Source organism: Mus pahari, chromosome 14 (genome assembly GCF_900095145.1).
Source record: "Mus pahari chromosome 14, PAHARI_EIJ_v1.1, whole genome shotgun sequence".
NCBI classification, from domain to species: Eukaryota; Metazoa; Chordata; class Mammalia; order Rodentia; family Muridae; genus Mus; species Mus pahari.
This window is the reverse complement of record NC_034603.1, coordinates 73,364,825-73,381,988: the sequence shown is the minus strand read 5'-3', so window position 1 is coordinate 73,381,988 and position 17,164 is coordinate 73,364,825. Positions and strand designations below refer to the sequence as shown.

At 46.7% G+C, this 17,164-nt stretch overlaps 2 protein-coding genes across 3 annotated transcripts in view; both read right to left on the bottom strand.

Moving 5' to 3' along the window:
- LOC110332180 (translational activator of cytochrome c oxidase 1) overlaps positions 1-1,005 on the bottom strand; it is an 8,889-nt gene extending 7,884 nt beyond the window's left edge. Inside the window, exon 1 of the mRNA XM_021213257.2 lies at positions 551-1,005. Coding sequence (XP_021068916.1) covers positions 551-821 — 271 coding nt within the window. The 5' untranslated portion in view covers positions 822-1,005. The remainder of the gene's footprint in view (positions 1-550) is intronic.
- Positions 1,006-7,485: 6,480 nt separating this feature from the next.
- Positions 7,486-17,164, bottom strand: part of Dcaf7 (DDB1 and CUL4 associated factor 7) — a 23,893-nt gene continuing 14,214 nt past the window's right edge. The window contains exons 5-8 of one of the 2 annotated variants that reach the window (XR_003845158.1): positions 14,716-14,925; positions 12,910-13,027; positions 11,854-12,094; positions 7,486-11,378 (exon numbers count right to left, since the gene is read on the bottom strand). Coding sequence is in view for 1 of the 2 variants with exons in the window: in XM_021212297.2 (XP_021067956.1) it covers positions 11,922-12,094; positions 12,910-13,027; positions 14,716-14,925 (501 nt within the window). In the remaining variant the exon portion in view is untranslated. Of the gene's footprint in view, positions 12,095-12,909; positions 13,028-14,715; positions 14,926-17,164 lie in introns of both variants that reach the window. The other variant, XM_021212297.2, reaches the window with a different exon arrangement.

Below are 17,164 nucleotides of genomic sequence, written 5' to 3'. Positions count from 1 at the left end.
GCTGGGATTAAAGGCATGCGCCACCACGCCCGGCTCCAGTCATTTTACTTGATAAATATCTTTAACTTTTTAAATCGATCCTTTGTGAATTCCGCATCAGGCACTCCAATCTCACACTGATCCTGTCACCCCTCCAGATCCATCCTCTCCACACTCGCAATCTCCCTCCCCTAAACTAAACAAAACCCATCTCTGATGTAGAAGCAGAAGCTGCAATGCGTTGTGGTGTGTCACACTGGATATTCTTTTGTCCCAACAGCTTCACTTACAAATGTTCATTGCAATGAGTTATTGGTCTGGTTCGAGGCCTCGGTGTATTTCTATGAAGTACCTTCTAACTATAGACTTAGATGGAGTCATTTCTATCTTTCTAAGGGCGGGTCTCTGAAGGTCTTTGGAAAGGAAAACAGGAATATCCAGTGTACGTAACTGCTTTGAGGGTTATAAGTAGGACAGCTATGACAACTGGGGGTTGGGGGACGGCCCTAAGTGAAGCCTTAGGCACCGTAAGGGCTTCAGTGACCAGCAGTGAGGACTGCCAGCCTCTCACCTTTAACCGCCAGGCGGATACTGAGAGTGAGTTTAGAAAAGATTCGACTCCTTTCCATGTCCTTGGGGCCCTTGATGTGCCGGACTTTAGACCACTTATTGTGTCCCGCCGAGGCCGTCGCGCTGACATGCAGCGTCCTGTGGGGAGCTGCACCGCAGCCGGGGTTTGCATGCTGGGAGGCGCTCCAAGGACCCACGCGGAACCCGAGACACCGCACACGAAAGCACGGGACAGCGGTTTTTCTCAGGCTGGCGGCAGCCCAAGACATCATCTGCTTCGACAAGGGGCTGAGAGGTGCAAAGAGGAGCAGCCAGAATCAGCCTGTCTAGTCCGGCCCCGGGACAACCCGGTCTGGGCGTTCAGATCGCTGCGACAAATCTCCAGAAACTCAGAGGCTCGGCTCCTCCTGACGCCGAACCGCCTTGAGTGACCGCGAAGGAGCCGGGCGCGGGGACCCTATATGGTGCAGAACACTTCCTTTGCCTGGTCCGTCGCAAAACTACGTTCCGGGATCCTGCAAAGTCGGTTCCGCTGCCTCGCGGTACTCGTTCCAACCCCACCCCTGCCAGGAGTGACGCAACCCTTCATCGCTCCCGGTTGCTTGGAAACGACAGGTTTCCTTCCAGGAGAGATTCGGGTGACCGACTTTCCTTCCTAACTGAGCAAGTCCAGGATAAGAATTGTTTGGTTGAAAAAGAAATATGTAGTTCAGTCGGTTCATTTTACAGGTGGAGAAACCGCCGCCAAGGTTGCCTGTTTTAAAAAAGGAAACAATAAACAACAACAACAACAAAAAGTCCTAAATGCCGGGCGTGGCAGTTATACATGTCTGTGATTCCAGCACTTGAGAGCCAAAGGAAGGGTCTTGACATATGACTTTGTCTCAAAACAAAAAAGCAAAAACTTTAATGAAAACAAACAACGACAAAAAACAAACAAAATAAGCTACTACGTCACCAGCCGAGAAGCGATTTGCCCAGTCATTTAAGACTTTCTGATATAGATTTTAATTCTGTAAACAAGGATGGCATTGCCTGTTTTGCCAACCCATACTGGAGAGTTGAAAATACAGCATAAACCCCTGGAGTTTGAGTAAAATCAATATGTAACTAGCAACTGTAATCATGATTGACTTCAAAACCCACAGAGATAGCTTGGGGACAGTTAGATGAATCGCAGAATTTGGGGGAGAGGACAAAAGATCAGGCCAGCCTTTGAGTCAAACTGCTATCTTTGTTTTCCATCTATTGTTTTAAAATTAGTTTAAGTATTTTTAATATATGTGTATGGTTGTTTTGACTGCATGTATGTCTGTGCGCGCTATTTATGTGCCTGGTGTCTGCAGAGGTCAGAAGAGGACATCAAGAAAGCCTGGAACTGGAGTTATACATGGTTGTGAGCCGTCTCGTGGGGAATCGAAATTGAACCTGGGTCCTCTGGAAGGGGAACCAATATCCTTAACTGATGAGCTATTTCTCCAGTTCCTTCCATTGGTTCTCTTGGCAGAGAAAACAAGAGAAAAAGGACACTATGGAAAAATAAAGAAAAAACAATGTAGCATCTGCTTGAAACTTTTTTAAAGAGCTCTCCAGGGGGTGAATTAAGTCTCAAGAGCTTAACACATTAAAAAAGCAGGACAGTGTGAGGGCAGTTTGAAGTCTTGCTCTCTAAAGTTAGACTGGATGAATTCAAAGTGTGTTTCTGCCATTTAGTAGTGCAACCTTGGGCAAGTTCTTTACTTTCTGTTTCCTTGAATAAGCAGGATGAGGGGAAGGTCACAGACACAGATTTTATATACATATATACATATATATATATAATTATTATTATTATTATACATAAGTACACTGTAGCTGTCTTCAGACACACCAGAAGAGGGCATCATATCTCATTACGGGTGGTTGTGAGCCACCATGTGGGGGCTGGAAATTGAACTCAGGACCTCTGGAAGAGCTGTCAGTGCTCTTAACTGCTGAGCCATCTTTCCAGCCCGTGTTTTGTTTTTTGAGACAGGGTTTCTTTGTGGAGCCCTGGCTGTCCTGGAACTTACTGTGTAGAGCATACTGGCTTCTGACTCAGAGATTCATACACCTCTGCCTACTGAGTGCCGAGACTAAAAGCCTGAGACACTGCTACCGGGACTGAGTACACATTCTTTGCCTCTTTTGTTGAAATTATTCTTCAGGACTCAGCTCCGGGGGGGGGGGGGTAGAGGGATGACTGAGCATTTAAGGCGCTTGCTGCTCTTGCAAACCCATCAGGTATGACTTCTAGCACTCATACAGTGGCTCACAGCCTCTGTAACTCCAGTTCTAGAGGATCCAATGCCTTCCTCCCACTTCTGTGGGTACTGCACACACATGCTGCAGACAAACACCCATTAAAAAAACTTCAATGATTATATTTTATGTGTGTGGGTGTCTTTTTTGTGTGTGTGTGATTTTTCGAGACAGGGTTTCTGTATAGCTCTGGCTGTCCTGGAACTCACTTTGTAGACCAGGCTGGCCTCAAACTCAGAAATCCACCTGCCTCTGCCTCCCGAGTGCTGGGATTAAAGGNNTGCNCCACCACGCCCGTCCCCCCTTTTTTTAAAAAGATTTATTCATTTATTATATGTAAGTACACTGTAGCTGTCTTCAGACACTCCAGAAGAGGTTGCCAGATCTTGTTATGGATGGTTGTGAGCCACCATGTGGTTGCTGGGATTTGAACTCAGGTCCTTTGGAAGAGCAGATGGGTGCTCTTACCTGCTGAGCCATCTCACCAGCCCCCCCCCCTTTTTTTTTAAAAGACAGGGTTTCTCTGTGTCATCCTGACTGTCCTGGAACTCACTCTGTAGACCAGGATGACCTGAACTCACAAAGATCCATCTGTCTTTGCCTCCCAAGCATTGGAATTAAAAACCTGCAACTCAACTGCCCAGCTAAGTTTTCTTAAATTAATTAATGTGTGTGTGTGACTTGTGGCAGTCAGTTCTCTCCTTCTATCATGTGAATCCTGTTGAGAGGTTTCAAACTCAGGTTGTCAGGTTTGGTGGCAGGAGCCTTTATATGCTAGGTCATTTTGCTGGCCTAGCACTTACCTTCTTTACATCAAAATGTTTATGATACCACAATACTGTAATTCCCATACTCAGTAGTTGTTTTGATCTTAAGCTTGATTGACACTCTACAAATAATACAGGACACCCATGTAACGTGTGCAATGATTTTTAGTATATTCACCATGTATCCATCATCCTGACAGCCTCTTTGTTACTCTGAAGGAAACTCTGTACTCATTAGCAGTCTCTCTTCTCCTCAGTCATCACAGGTCCAGACAGCTGACTTCTGGCTCCATGGGTATGCCTCTGTTGAGCATTTCATAGTAATGGAAGTATATAGTATGTGTTCTTTGTGAGTGAAAACATTTCATTTAGAAAACATCCTAGTGTGGTGGTTTGAAAGGAATTGGCCCCCATAAGTCTCTATGTTTGAATGCTTGGTCCTCTGTTAGCACAACCCTTTGGAAAGAATTAGGTGGTGTCGCCATGTTGGGAGAGGTGTGTCACTAAAAGTGGACTTTGGAATTCCAAAAGCCCGCACCATTCCAGTTGGGTCTCAGTCTCCAACTCACATATCAGGATGGATGTAAGCTCTTAACTATTGCTCGCTCTTCTCTTCTCTTCTCTTCTCTTCTCTTCTCTTCTCTTCTCTTCTCTTTCCTACCTGCTTCGCTGCCCTCCCACATTCCCACATAATAAACCTCTCCCACATGGAACACCTTGAAAAAAAAAAACTATTGCTCCCCTGCCTGCCTGCTTGCTGACATGCTCCCCTCCATGATGATCATGGACTCTAACCCTCTGGATCCATAAGCATCAGTAAACATAAGCTACCTTGGTCATGGTATATATTCACAGGAAAAGTAACTAAGACACCTACTTCACTTTCTTAACCCAACACAGCCTAGAGTCCTGTGAGAAGAAAGCCTCAAGTGAGGAATTAACAAATGAGATTGGTATGTGGAACTGTCTTCATGTACAAATCTTATTTTTACAGGACAGTTCAGACCACTGTGAGCAGCACTGTCCCTAGGCAGTTGTCCTGCACTAGGTAAGAAAGCTAAGGTCCTGGTGAGATGGCAAGCTGGTTAAAAGCACTGTTTGCTCATCCAGAGTACCTGGGTTTGAGTCTCAGCATCCAAGTGGAGGCTCACAAACGTTTATGACTCCAATTTCAGGGAACCCAATACCCTCTTCTGGCTTTTACAGAGCATGCAAGTGGTGCACAGACACACATGCAAGCAAAAATACCCAGACACATTTTTAAAAAAGATTTATTTATTTATTATATGTAAGTACACTGTAGCTGTCTTCAGACACTCCAGAAGAGGGAGTCAGATCTCGTTAAGGATGGTTGTGAGCCACCATGTGGTTGCTGGGATTTGAACTCTGCACCTTTTGAAGAGCAGTCGGGTGCTCTTACCTACTGAGCCATCTCACCAGCCCCCCAGACACATGTTTTTAAAAAATGGAAGAAAAAATAGCTATGCACAAGTCTCACAAGTCGAGAGAGAGAAAGGGAAAGAGAAAGAGGGAAGGAGGGAGGGAGGAGAGAGAGAGGAGAGAGGAGGAGAGAGAGAGAGAGAGAGAGAGAGAGAGAGAGAGAGAGAGAAGAATGCATGCATACCATCTGAGGATTGTTTCAAGCTCCTGTTTGGTTCTTAATTTCCCTCAATGATGAACCATGATCCAGAAGTGTAAACCAAGTGCCTCATTTCCCACCCCGAGGTGATTTGGCTTATGGTGTTTGCCATAGCAGTAGAAAGGAGACTAAAACAGCATGTTTTCAGGTTTCAGTTGACTGCATCATGCATCACTATTTCCTTCTATGGCCAAACAATATTCCATTCAATGAACGTTTTACTTAGACATTCCTTGGCTGAGAGGCATGGGTTCGATTTCTCCACAGAATCACTGAATATCTTTTTCTCCATAGCTATACCCATTCTAGGAGTGTCAAGTGTCTCATGGTGTTTAATTTTGTCTTTGTTGTTACTTTGAGGGTTTTGTTTTTTGGGTGTGACCCTAGCCTTTAACAGCTGAGCCATCTCTCCAGCCCTCGCTGTTATTTTGGGACAGGCTATCTGGCTTAGCCTGGAACTCACAAGGTAGACCAGGCTTACTTTAAACTCAGAAATCTGCCTGCTTTTGCCTTCAAAGAGTTGGGATTAAAGGTATGTGCCACCATGCCCAGCATCCATCCCATAGTAGTTTTAATTGTCCATCATGACTACTGGAGTTGAGCATCTTCTCATGCTGAATCAACCTTCTTCCCACTTTAGATGTGTCTGTGTGTGTGCACACACATACATGCTTATCTTTCTAATATGCAAGCCAAGCATAACCACAGAGGCCGAGACAGTTCAAGGTCAGCCTGGGCTACACACTGAGTGCCGAGCCCAGACAGGTGTCCACAGCAAGTTCAAGGTCAGCCTGGTCTACACACTGAGTGCCAAACCCAGACAGGTGTCCACAGCAAGACCGAAGGAGGGGTACTAGGGAAATAGTTCAGTTAGGAGAGTGCTTGCCAGCCGGGCGGTAGTGGCGCACGCCTTTAATCCCAGCACTCGGGAGGCAGAAGCAGGCTGATTTCTGAGGCCAGCCTGGTCTACAAAGTGAGTCCCAGGACAGCCAGGGCTACACAGAGAAACCCTGTCTCGGGAAAAAAAAAAAAAAAAAAAAAAAGGTTATCCATTTGATTTAATCTAGAGTCATCTCACAGACATGTTTCTCTGAGGGCATTTCTAGGAAAGGTTAACTGAGGAAGAAAAGACCTTCTCCCAAGCAACCCTGATACAGAGACCTGGGGGTTGTGGGTAGGAGCAGTGTTGCTTTGCCTGCTGCCCTTCCCTCCTGGCTGGCAAGTGCATCTACCTTACTGTTGCTGCTGCTCTCCTGTCCCGACACTAAAGACCAGGAGCTGTCCAGGAATCCTCAGGCTTTCAGTGCCAGAACAGGACTGCTCAAGCTGGCAGCCTGTGAACTGAGAGGGTACTGGGATTTTGGCCTAATGTGCAGATGGCTATTGTTGGACTACCCGGCCCTACTGTGTGAACAGGTTAATCAGTCTCTTCATCACATCATTCATTCTATCAGTGCTTTTTCTCTGGAGAGCCCCACTATACCTACCACATACAAGTCCCCGGGTTTCATCTCCAGCATGTCATAAACAGGATGTGGTGGCACATATCTGTTATCCCAGCACCTTGGAGGTAGAGGTAAGAGGATATAAAAAATACTAGGTCCAGTTATAGAGACCCTGTCTCAGGAAAGTAATTAAAAAGCAAGACAGACCCTGATGAACCTCTGTGTTTTCCAAAGTCTCAACTAAGCTAACATCTAAAAGTTTTACAAAGTACAAGACTCTCCCTGAGCCGGCTGCTGCTTCCTCTCTAGTCACACTTCCTCCCATTCCTCAGCTACCCACTGACCTGCGAGTCTCTGAGTATGTCTACACTTTCTCGTTTCCATAAATCTGCATTCTCTCTGTGTTAAGTGCCATTCCCAATCTCAGAGAAGTCCTCAAGTCTCAAAACCCAAGTCAGACAGCTTTCCTCTTGTGACATCTTCTTGACCCACTCTGGTTCTCATCCAGACAGAAGTGGCCTCAGGGCTCCTGGACACAGCCCCATGACTGCAGAACACTACAAGTCTGTGGCTGTCCCTCTGGCAAAGCATAAGCAGTCTGAGGGTTATGGCCCTTGGCATGAAGAAGGTGTCCATGTTTTCTTAATTGACTAAGAAGAGAGTAAGCAAACTGGAGATAGGAGGTGACGAGTTGGGCTTTCAGATGCTGTGTGGAGCCGCAGTGGGGCCTCATGCCCTCCCAGCACCTCTGAAACGTGACCACAGACAGGTACAAACCGAGAACTGAATTCATCACAAGAAAAAATTCAATCTATACATGTTCAAGTTTTATTACAAAGTATGATGGGCAGAAAATATGGTACTTCTTATACGGGGCCGAGACAGGACAAAACTGAGGTTAGAAGTCACGTGCCAGGAAGTGAGGTCACAGAAGGGACACTCCACCCTCAGGTGCTTTTGAAGTCACCTCCAATGGAGAAACCGCAGCTCGTTCACAACACAGTGTTAATTTTTTTATTATAAGCCCTGTATACAATCAGCCCTGTGAAAATAATATTTATAAAGGAGAAATGGTTACAGTACAGTTCTGCAAAGGGACAGCTTCCTCTCCACCTGAACAAAGGATACCACAAAAGCTTTAGAACAGAAGGAAAGTTTAAATATATAAGAAAGTAAGGTCATACACATGAGGCTATAAAGAGCACAGAAATGGATCAGTTAGAGCTTAACATTTTGTAGAACATGAAATCTCCATTTTCTACATAGAGGTTTATACAATCATGCTATAGTTCACACTCAGGGGAAGTCACTGACAGGGATCATAACACACACGGGATCAAAGCAAGGGACTCAGATTTGACAAAAGCGTCAGCTCAACGATTTCCACAACACATCGTACATCACAGTCAGCCCAAGGGAGGACATTTCTTTCCAATGGTGGAGAGCACAGCTCAGCTTCCCTGAGCTGTCGTCTCAGAGGCGGGTGTACAGCTCGGCTCCCCTGAGCTGTTGTCTCAGAGGCAGGTGTACAGCTCGGCTTCCCTGAGCTGTCGTCTCAGAGGCGGGTGCTTGCACATTTTCCAGCTGTTACACAGACGGTCAACATCATTCTTTTGGAGTTCAAGCTTCTCTTAGCTTACTGTTTCTGGCTGGCATATCAGTCTAAGCATCTTGGAGAAAGCATCCGCACATTTCCACATTTAAAGTGACATCCAGAGAGCAGCCCAAGAAGACCTGCTCATTCTGTAACACCACATGCTTGACTCTGAACAGTAGCAGCAATGACAGTATGGGAGAAAGAGAGAATGTAGACGGCTTGAGGTGAACAAGATCGGAGATGTGAGACACTCAGCTGCTGCCTCACAGCAGAGGACAACGCTGGGAAATCCTGGCTCAGGGTAACTGCTCTCCTCTCAGGAAACCCAAATGCTGAATAGACCCCACCTTCCTCATCCTGAGGCCTCTACTGCAATGGTACTCTAGCCTGAGCCAGGCAATCAAAGGACCTGCCCTATTTCACAATGGGGAAAGTAGAGTGCAGTTATGGACTGCCTACCATGTTTGGTATCCCCCCACCCCCCATCCTACATTTCCTTATGGCCTAGGAATCGAGGGCACAGAGTGCATCAGGGAGAACATTCTACAGTAGCAAGGTAATAAGAAAGGGACAAAGGAAAGAAAAGGAAGGGGCTAGAGGGTGTGGTTCAGTGGTAGGTCACTCGCCTAGCCTGTGAGGGCCTGTGTTGGGGAAGAAGCACAGATGCTGGGGCAGTGGCTCATGCCTGTGATCCCAGCACTCAGTTCAAGAACAGCCTGGTCTACAATGAAAGAACCTGTCTCAAACAGTGTCATCATGTACTGTCACAGGATACCCAATACCTAGAATTTAACCACCAGACATCCCTATGGCAGCGCTGCTGCCAGAAGGTCTCTCCGCCCAACTGTACTTCCTGGTACCCAATGATACAGAAGCTTCATTAATGATGCAGGAAGGCCAACCTAGGCTGAGGCACAGATGTGCTCCACAGCTATGAGACAGACCATCTGAATGTTTCCCCCCCTCAGACTCTCTGTGTTCTCTAGTATTTCCTTCTCCTCTACCCTAAAATACCAAATTCTAGTTGTAACCATCATCAAAACACTGTAGGATTCTGCCTTTTTTCCCTTTCTTCCTGGGCTGTCACCAGATATCTGACCTAATTCTGATTTTGATAGGAAGTCCCCACCCACTTGTCTTGTGTCACTCCTCCTCAAGCCCTAGCCTCAAAGGCCAGGAGAGAGATTAAGAGCACAAGCCCACAAGCCTCAGACCCACTCACCAGCTCAGCTCTCTGCTAGTCTGACCGACCATGCAGCCTCCCATACAGCAGACACAGAAAACACAGGCCAGAGCCTCCAGCTTAGCTTGCCAAAACCACGTCAAAATAGCACTGTAGCCACACCAGAACCTGGAGCCCAGAGGACAGATATGGAGATACTGACCCACCTCACTGTCAGGCTAAGAACTGGCAATATTAAGAGACTGGCGTTGAAACTTTTAACAGAGCTGTGCTTCAGGGAAGACAGCAGACTTATGGACGTCCTGCATCTCATGCCTACAGAACCTCTTCCTCGGCTACAGGGGCCGCCTGTGCATATGGTGGAGAGACTTCAAATACCAACAGCCCTGCAGCGGTGGGCGCATGTGTGCTTGGAGACAGAGATAGCAAGAGTCTTACCCAATCCACTTGGAGAGCAGAAAAGGAAGACTGAAGAAAGTCGACAAGTGTCCACAGAGCGAGGGAAAAATCATCACGTGGTTGGTTTCCAAAGCACAGATACTGCACACAAATGTATTCTAATAACTGCTGCTAACCTTTTAAAACTTTTCAAGTTCTAGTTGACAAATCCCATCATTCAGCCCAAGCTAAAGGAAAAGAAGACAGAGGCTCCACCCAGAACAGAGGCGCTCCCCAGTACAGGTGCTCCCCACAGGCCCTGCGACCACCCTGACTTCTACTGTAGATTCAGCCCAGGAAGAAACTGAGGGCTCCTACAGCAGCAACCATCAGCAAGCCTGCTACCCTTGAGGGGTCTGTACCTAGCTGGCAAATGCCACAAAGAGCAGAGGTAAGCACAAACTGATACAGGACAAGCCGCAGGTTAGTGCAGGAACATTAACCTCGAGCATTTGGCCAGCCAGAGACACAATCAGAATGACAGACTGGGAAGGCCAAGGAGAAATCCTGGACTGAAAAGGCCTTTCCTTTGGGACAAGCTCCTACGGAGTGAAGCTAAATCTAAGACTTTTGGCATACAACTACATCAGCTGTGGAAACAAGCAGAGACCCTGCCAGAGAGTCTATGCTCCCAGAAGAATGAGTCAACATGAATGGCCGAAACCCCCCATCAGCTTTCAGGCCTGCTGCTCCTCATACCAGAGCGTCTAAGAAACCTGCAAGCAGCTCAGCCGATTCTAAACCAGGCACACTCTCCTAGACCATGTTCCCAACTCTGCCGGGGACTCATCTAAAGTCAGAACCACATACTAGTCCCCTCTGTGGAACCCAAACACATAACGGAAACAGACACACAAGGCCTGTAAGTCAGCTAGGCCAACTGCAGCCTACAAAGTCCAATACTGCTCATAACCTACACTGAGGAGAGGGTGTCTATCTCAGTCCAAAGATCTTGTTCAGGGTCAAACACAGACAGTACCTCCCAGGAAGTCTCTTATTCAGAGCACTCAATTCAAAGATGGGCCAGTATCCCACCAGAGAGAGGAAACTCAACAAACAGAAACACAGAAGCTTAGAGATCTCTCTTGCCTATCGTTCAAGTTCGAAACTGGAAAAATAGATTCTGAAACCAGGTACTGGAAACGTGATATAATAATGATTCTCCTTCATCATGACCCCTAGTCAACTGCTTATCTCAGCCCCACAGGGTACTCAATTAGCGAAGCCAGAGAAAGGAACTTGAGGGTGGAACAGAAGCCTCCTGCGTCTCCTGGGGCCTCCGAGGGCCTTCAGGAGACCCAGGCTGAGAAAGGTTGGTGAGTCAGTAGACTTCAGAGCACCAGCGCAGTTGTCAACTCCCGGTCAGGGGTCAGGGCTGTGCCCCACAGGCAGTGACTCAGGAAAGCAAACTGCTCGTGGGGTTTAGGGTCCAGTACCCTGCAGGCACTGAGGGAAGAGAGGAAGGTACAAAGAGGGAAACCTGTGAAATCAAGAAACCAGAAAGGTTAAATTCTTTTCATAAAAAAACTAGCCTGACAGATAAAAAACATACAAAGTTGAGGTTAAAAGACACTGGTGCCAGGAGGAAAGACAATCTGAAGTTGGCCTTTGTTCCCACTTAAGTGCTAGCACGACACAGATGGGGACACGAGACAGACGACTGCCTCAGCAGTAGACAGACAGACATGGGCAGGTGGACACAGACAGAGCCAGTGCTTGTACTGTTTATGAACACAACAGCTGACAAACAAATATACAGAAACGTTTAATTGAAGAAGCAAAGAAGAGGAAAGGAGTGAAAATTTAAAACCCAGCCCTGGGCTGCAGTGGCGCCACACAGCACAGTCCAACACAGACAGCAGGGTAACTGGCCTGGACTTCTACAGCAGCTTCTGAACACAGTGGGTGTAAAGCAACAACAGACATACTGGCCACTGGAAACATGTTCTTCTTACATGGGGAGGGAAGGAGGCAGAGGCTGAAGCACACAAGCCCCTGCCGGATACGTGAGGTGCCACCAACACTACACACGGAGTATCTCCAGGCAGTTGTTGTAGCAGATAGCGATCCAGTCAGGCTGAGTGGAGGCCCACTGCACATTGTTGATCTCTCCCTCAGCTGTGTAGGCCAAGATAGGGTCCTCAATGGCCCGAGGCATCTGTTGGATGTCCCAGATGAGGGCCTGATGGTCATCCGCTAGGGAAAAAGCAAGAATGTCATAGCTCAGGCAACGGGGTAACAATCTTGCATCTGGAGAGGCAGTCACAATTTGCAAAACATTTGTTCATCAAAACTTTGTGAAAGGGGCTTTATTTTAGAGAAGAGGAAACCAAGATTTAGGAATGTCACCAGACTTGCTCCTTCATGCCATGTAGCCAATGAGGACCAAATCTAGGTCCTGACTTCACATCCCAGGTGTCCTTAAGCTCCATTTACTGTACCAGGGTTAGAGAATTAGATCAGGACATTGCAGTCAGGAATCAGGGAAGGACACGACGAGATACAATGATTGCAAACTATGATGTCACTGTCAGCCACTAAAAATACTTGTGTGGCTAAAGATGCTTCTCTGATGACTGTCCCCAGTTTATATACATTTACATTTCAATGAGTTGTACCGATGATTGACATACAGTGCTATAAACATACAACATTAAAAAAAAATTCTATCCACGCCTGTAATCCCTGCAATGGGGACTGGGAACACAGTTAAGTGATAGAGTAACTTTTATCACGTTCAAAGTTCTAGATCCAATCCCCAGCACCATAGGAAAATAAAAAACCTGAGCTAGTGCCAATGAATGTGTTTTGCTAGGTGTGGTGGCACATGACTGTAACTGAACATTCTGGAGGCAGAGGCAGGGGGATTGCTGCCATTTGGAGCTAAGCCTGATAAATCCGGCAGCACTATCCAGCGAGACCCTGTCTCAACAGAATAAATAACAAAACTAACACAAAGCCTTAGACCCACCACGGTCACCTGGCCTGATGCTTCCTCCCACCGTGGTTACCTGCAGTGCAGATGTGGCAGGATGAGTGTGGGGCCCAGGCTATGCCATTGACGCATGCTCGGTGGTTGTTTAGCCTAGCAACCGGTGTGCAGGGAACTCGAACATCCAGAATCACCACCTGCAGAAATACAAGAAAAAGGCCCAATAATTACAGAGTACAGCAGGAAAAGCACTGTTGTGCACACAACATTGTAAGCATGGTCTTTTTGTTTGTGGATCCGAGAACACTACAGATAGGGTTTCCTGATGGAGAAAGGAAGAAAACAATGAGCTAACACAGACCATGTGTTCTCCTTGCTGAGAGACTGGGAGACTCTAAAGAGACTGAAGGAGAAGGGGAAGCAGGAGCAGGCAACATGAGTTTGGATGATCTTACAATCACCTTTGCTAAGGGCCTACAAAAAAATCTGTACATCTTAGTTAGGTCTCATGTGCCTTATCAATGCACAATCCGTGATGTAAGAACTCTGAGGCATGAACTGTACCCAAACCAAGGCTAACTACTGTATCCTCTCAACCAACAATCCACCTCTCTCATAAGAACTAGCAGACCACAGAGCTGCTGTCTGAACATCTACCTGCGACTGCTGGAGAGTCGGCCGAGAACACCAAAACTAGGAAGGCCTAGTTTTTCATTCAGTCCCAGTAACTGTGACTTGGTTTAAATTCTAGTCATTTAGATGTCACTCATCTAACCCTTTTTTCTTTATTGTGAAATGTTTATTTGCATTTTTAAAATTAGTTATATAACTAATTCATGACAAATTACCAGATGGATTTAATATTATTTCTTCAGGACTAGAGTTTTTCAATGACGTCACATTTGAAGCTGGGAAACATATGCATACATTTGTTTAAGCTTAAAAGGCTCTTGCATACTCTGGGCTAGGGACAGCAAGCTCTCCATACGCCTGCTGCTTTGACTTACACTCTTATCTCGTCCATGAAGTTTCTGTATAGGATCAGCTTCCTTATTAAACACATTTCCAAACAGAGAGGCTGCTGAACAAACAACAGGGTCGAGCATGAAGAACTGCAAGAATCATGGTGACTGTGGTATCTGCACTGAGTCCCAGGCTGCAGATCCACCACTCTGTCTTGGCTTTACTCTAGCAGGGATGTATGACTTACTTACTTATTATGTTCGAGACAGGGTATCTCTATGTGGCCTTGCTGTCCAGGAACTCACTCTGTAGACCAGGCTGGCTTCAAAGTCACAGAAATCCGCCTGCCTCTGCCTCCCGAGTGCTGGGATTAAAGATGTGTACTAACATGGCCAGCAAAAGTTTATTGGGTTTTGTGTGTATGTGCATTTGGGTTTTGTGTGTTTGTTTGTTGCTTTTTATTTGTACTGGGGATAGAACTCAGGGCCTTGAGCATGCTAGACAAGCACTCTGCCACTAAGCCACACCCACCATATCAGAAGTCCTTGCACAGAAGGCGGTGCAATGGCAGTGAGTTTGCAGCGGCCTTGCAAGCTCGTCGGGGCCACAGAGACTCTGTCTCACCACACAAGCAGGGAGGAGGTTCTGAGCACAGGCCTTTTGCTGATGGGATCTGCAGTCTAGGCCCCACTGGCCCCTGGAGTGCACTGACACTGGTGGGGCTGCTTTGAGTACAGCAGGATGAGTAGCAGCCTCCTTAGTCATTACCTATGTGATGCCAGGAAGACTCCACACTCTAACTCTTGACAATCAAAAACAGCTCCTTGTATTTCCAAAGATATTCTGGGCATAAAACTGCCACCATCTACTCTTGTAAATATACTGGGCAGACCGGAGTCAAGGGTCAAGGCTCAGGGCTTACCTCCATCCCATCCATGGCCATGGTGGCCAGGTAGTTAGGGTCCTGCTTGTTCCAGCAGAGGCGAAGCAGGGGGTGGTGCTGTGGGTCTTCATAAATGATGGTGCTATGTTCCAGATGGCGGAGGTCAAACATTCTCACAGAACCATCAGCGCCCACAGAGGCAAACATGTCCCTGCCACCTCCAGCACGACTGAAGGCAATGTCATAGACCTGTTGGTAAGAAGATCCAGATTCAGCTCAGTCGACACCTCTCCCACAGCATGGACAGCTGTCATTTCCAGACCATCTGAACCCCAACTCAAGACACAAAAGCAGGTAAGCTAGTGGCTTCTCAGAGAATACAGGTCATCCTAGACACTGGCTGACTTCTTCCCATGCCCTGCTTCCTGCCTCTCCTCTAAAACCCTGAGATAAAACAGAAACGACATTACCTCACTGACTAGCCCAGCACACGGGGGTCTGAACAGGACTCTGTATTTCCTGGCTATCAGTGGTTTCACTTACATGCAGTCAGATGCCAATTCACAGTAAAACCACATATGGTTCTACCAAGCTGGCCAGCTATAAAACCGAGACCTGTGAGCCATTTGTATGAAAAAGGTAATGTGACTTTTGGTTTTGTGTTTTTAAGAGGGCAACTGGGAGCTGGAGGTATGGCTTAGTGTTTAAGAGTACTCTTGGTGAAGACCCAGATTCAGCTACGAGTGATCTCTAACTCTGGAATGGAGGGTCTGACACCCGCTTCTGGCCTTCTCATACTATATACACATGTGGTACAATACACATAAAATAAAAATAAATAAATCTTAAAAAATAAAATCCCTTGTGGCCCAGGTTGACTTGATACGTGGTAAGGGCTGTGGTGTGTGTGTGTCCGTCTGTCCTTATGTAGCAGAACAGCACTAGACAAAGCCTTTGTCTATCTAGTGTGTCAGACCTAAGAAGACAGGGTCTTGTTATGTAGCCCAGGCTGGCAAACTTTAAGACAGTTTTATCTTTACCTCCTATGCACTAGAATCACAGGTATCCAGGAACCCCTTTTAATCACTCTTTCCTTCTCCTGTTGTTTTAAGACAGGGTCTCATATAGCCCAGGTTAGCCTTAAACTTGCTATAATATAGCCCGAGATGACTCAGAACTCTTTTTCTTTTTTTTTTTTTTTCTTTTTTTGGTTTTTTGAGGCAGGATTTCTCTGTGTAGTCCTGGCTGTCCTGGAAATCACTCTGTAGACCAGGATGGCCTCGAACTCAGAAATCCGCCTGCCTCTGCCTCCCGAGTGCTGGGATTGAAGGCATGCGCCACCACGCCCAGCTGACTCAGAACTGTTGATCCTCCTGCATCTGCCATTCAAGTGATAGGAGTACAGATATGTGTCACTATACCTGGCCCTTTTGAATCAGCCAATCTTACATAGAGTATTTTTTATGGTTAGAGGAAAAGGGGTTAGCATATTGATCAGAAATAGATGAGGATCTACTAGCAGTATTTGTCCTTGAGTATCAAGAGCGGACAAAGGACCTACTTTTTTTTTTTTTTTTTTTTTTGGTTTTTCAAGGTAGGGTTTCTCTGTGCAGCCCTGGCTGTCCTGGAACTCACTCTGTAGACCAGGCTGGCCTTGAACTCAGAGATTCGCCTTCCTCCGCCTCCTGAGTGCTGGGATTGAAGGAGTGCGCCACCACACCCGGCTAGGACCTGCTTTTTTTTAAGATTTGTATTTTATCTGTATGAGTATTTTGGCTCCTTGTATGTATGTGGACTGCATGAATAGCTAGCATCTGCAGAGGTCAGAAGAGGGCATAGAATTCCCTGGAACTAGAGTTATAGATGGTTGTGAGCTGCCACGTAGGTGTTGGATTGAATCTGGGTTCTCAGGAAGGGCAGTCAGGCTCTTAACCACTGAGCCATCTTTTCAACCCCAGACCTTACTTTCTATTTGTTTTCTTGGTTTTTGAGACAGCATTTCTCTGTTCCTAGCTGTCCTGGCACTTGATCTGTAGACAAGGCTGGCCTCAAATTCAGAGAACCACCTGCCTCTGCCTCCTGAGTGCTGAGATTAAAGTTGTGTGTTACCTCAGCCTGGCTTCAGATCCTCCATTTTTAGTGAGATATTCTTATCTTCCACCCTGATGTCAGCTGTCATTATTACCAAGATTCTAAAGAGTTTGTTCTGTGCTTGGCGTCTGCTGTCCTGTTGGCTCGAGGTAATCCTCAGGCAGGAAGGCCCACAGTGTGGCTCAGAGCAGAGACTCCCTCAGCTTAGGTGACTGCTCTGCTACCTACCTGTGCTCTACCTGTGGGGTTCATCATGAAAGAGGAAAGGTGGCAACTCCCAATGTAGTAAACTCTCCTCTACTACACCTGCCAGGCAGCAAACCTTCCCTCCTCCTCTCTCAACACACACACACACACACACACACACACACACACACACACACACACACACACACAC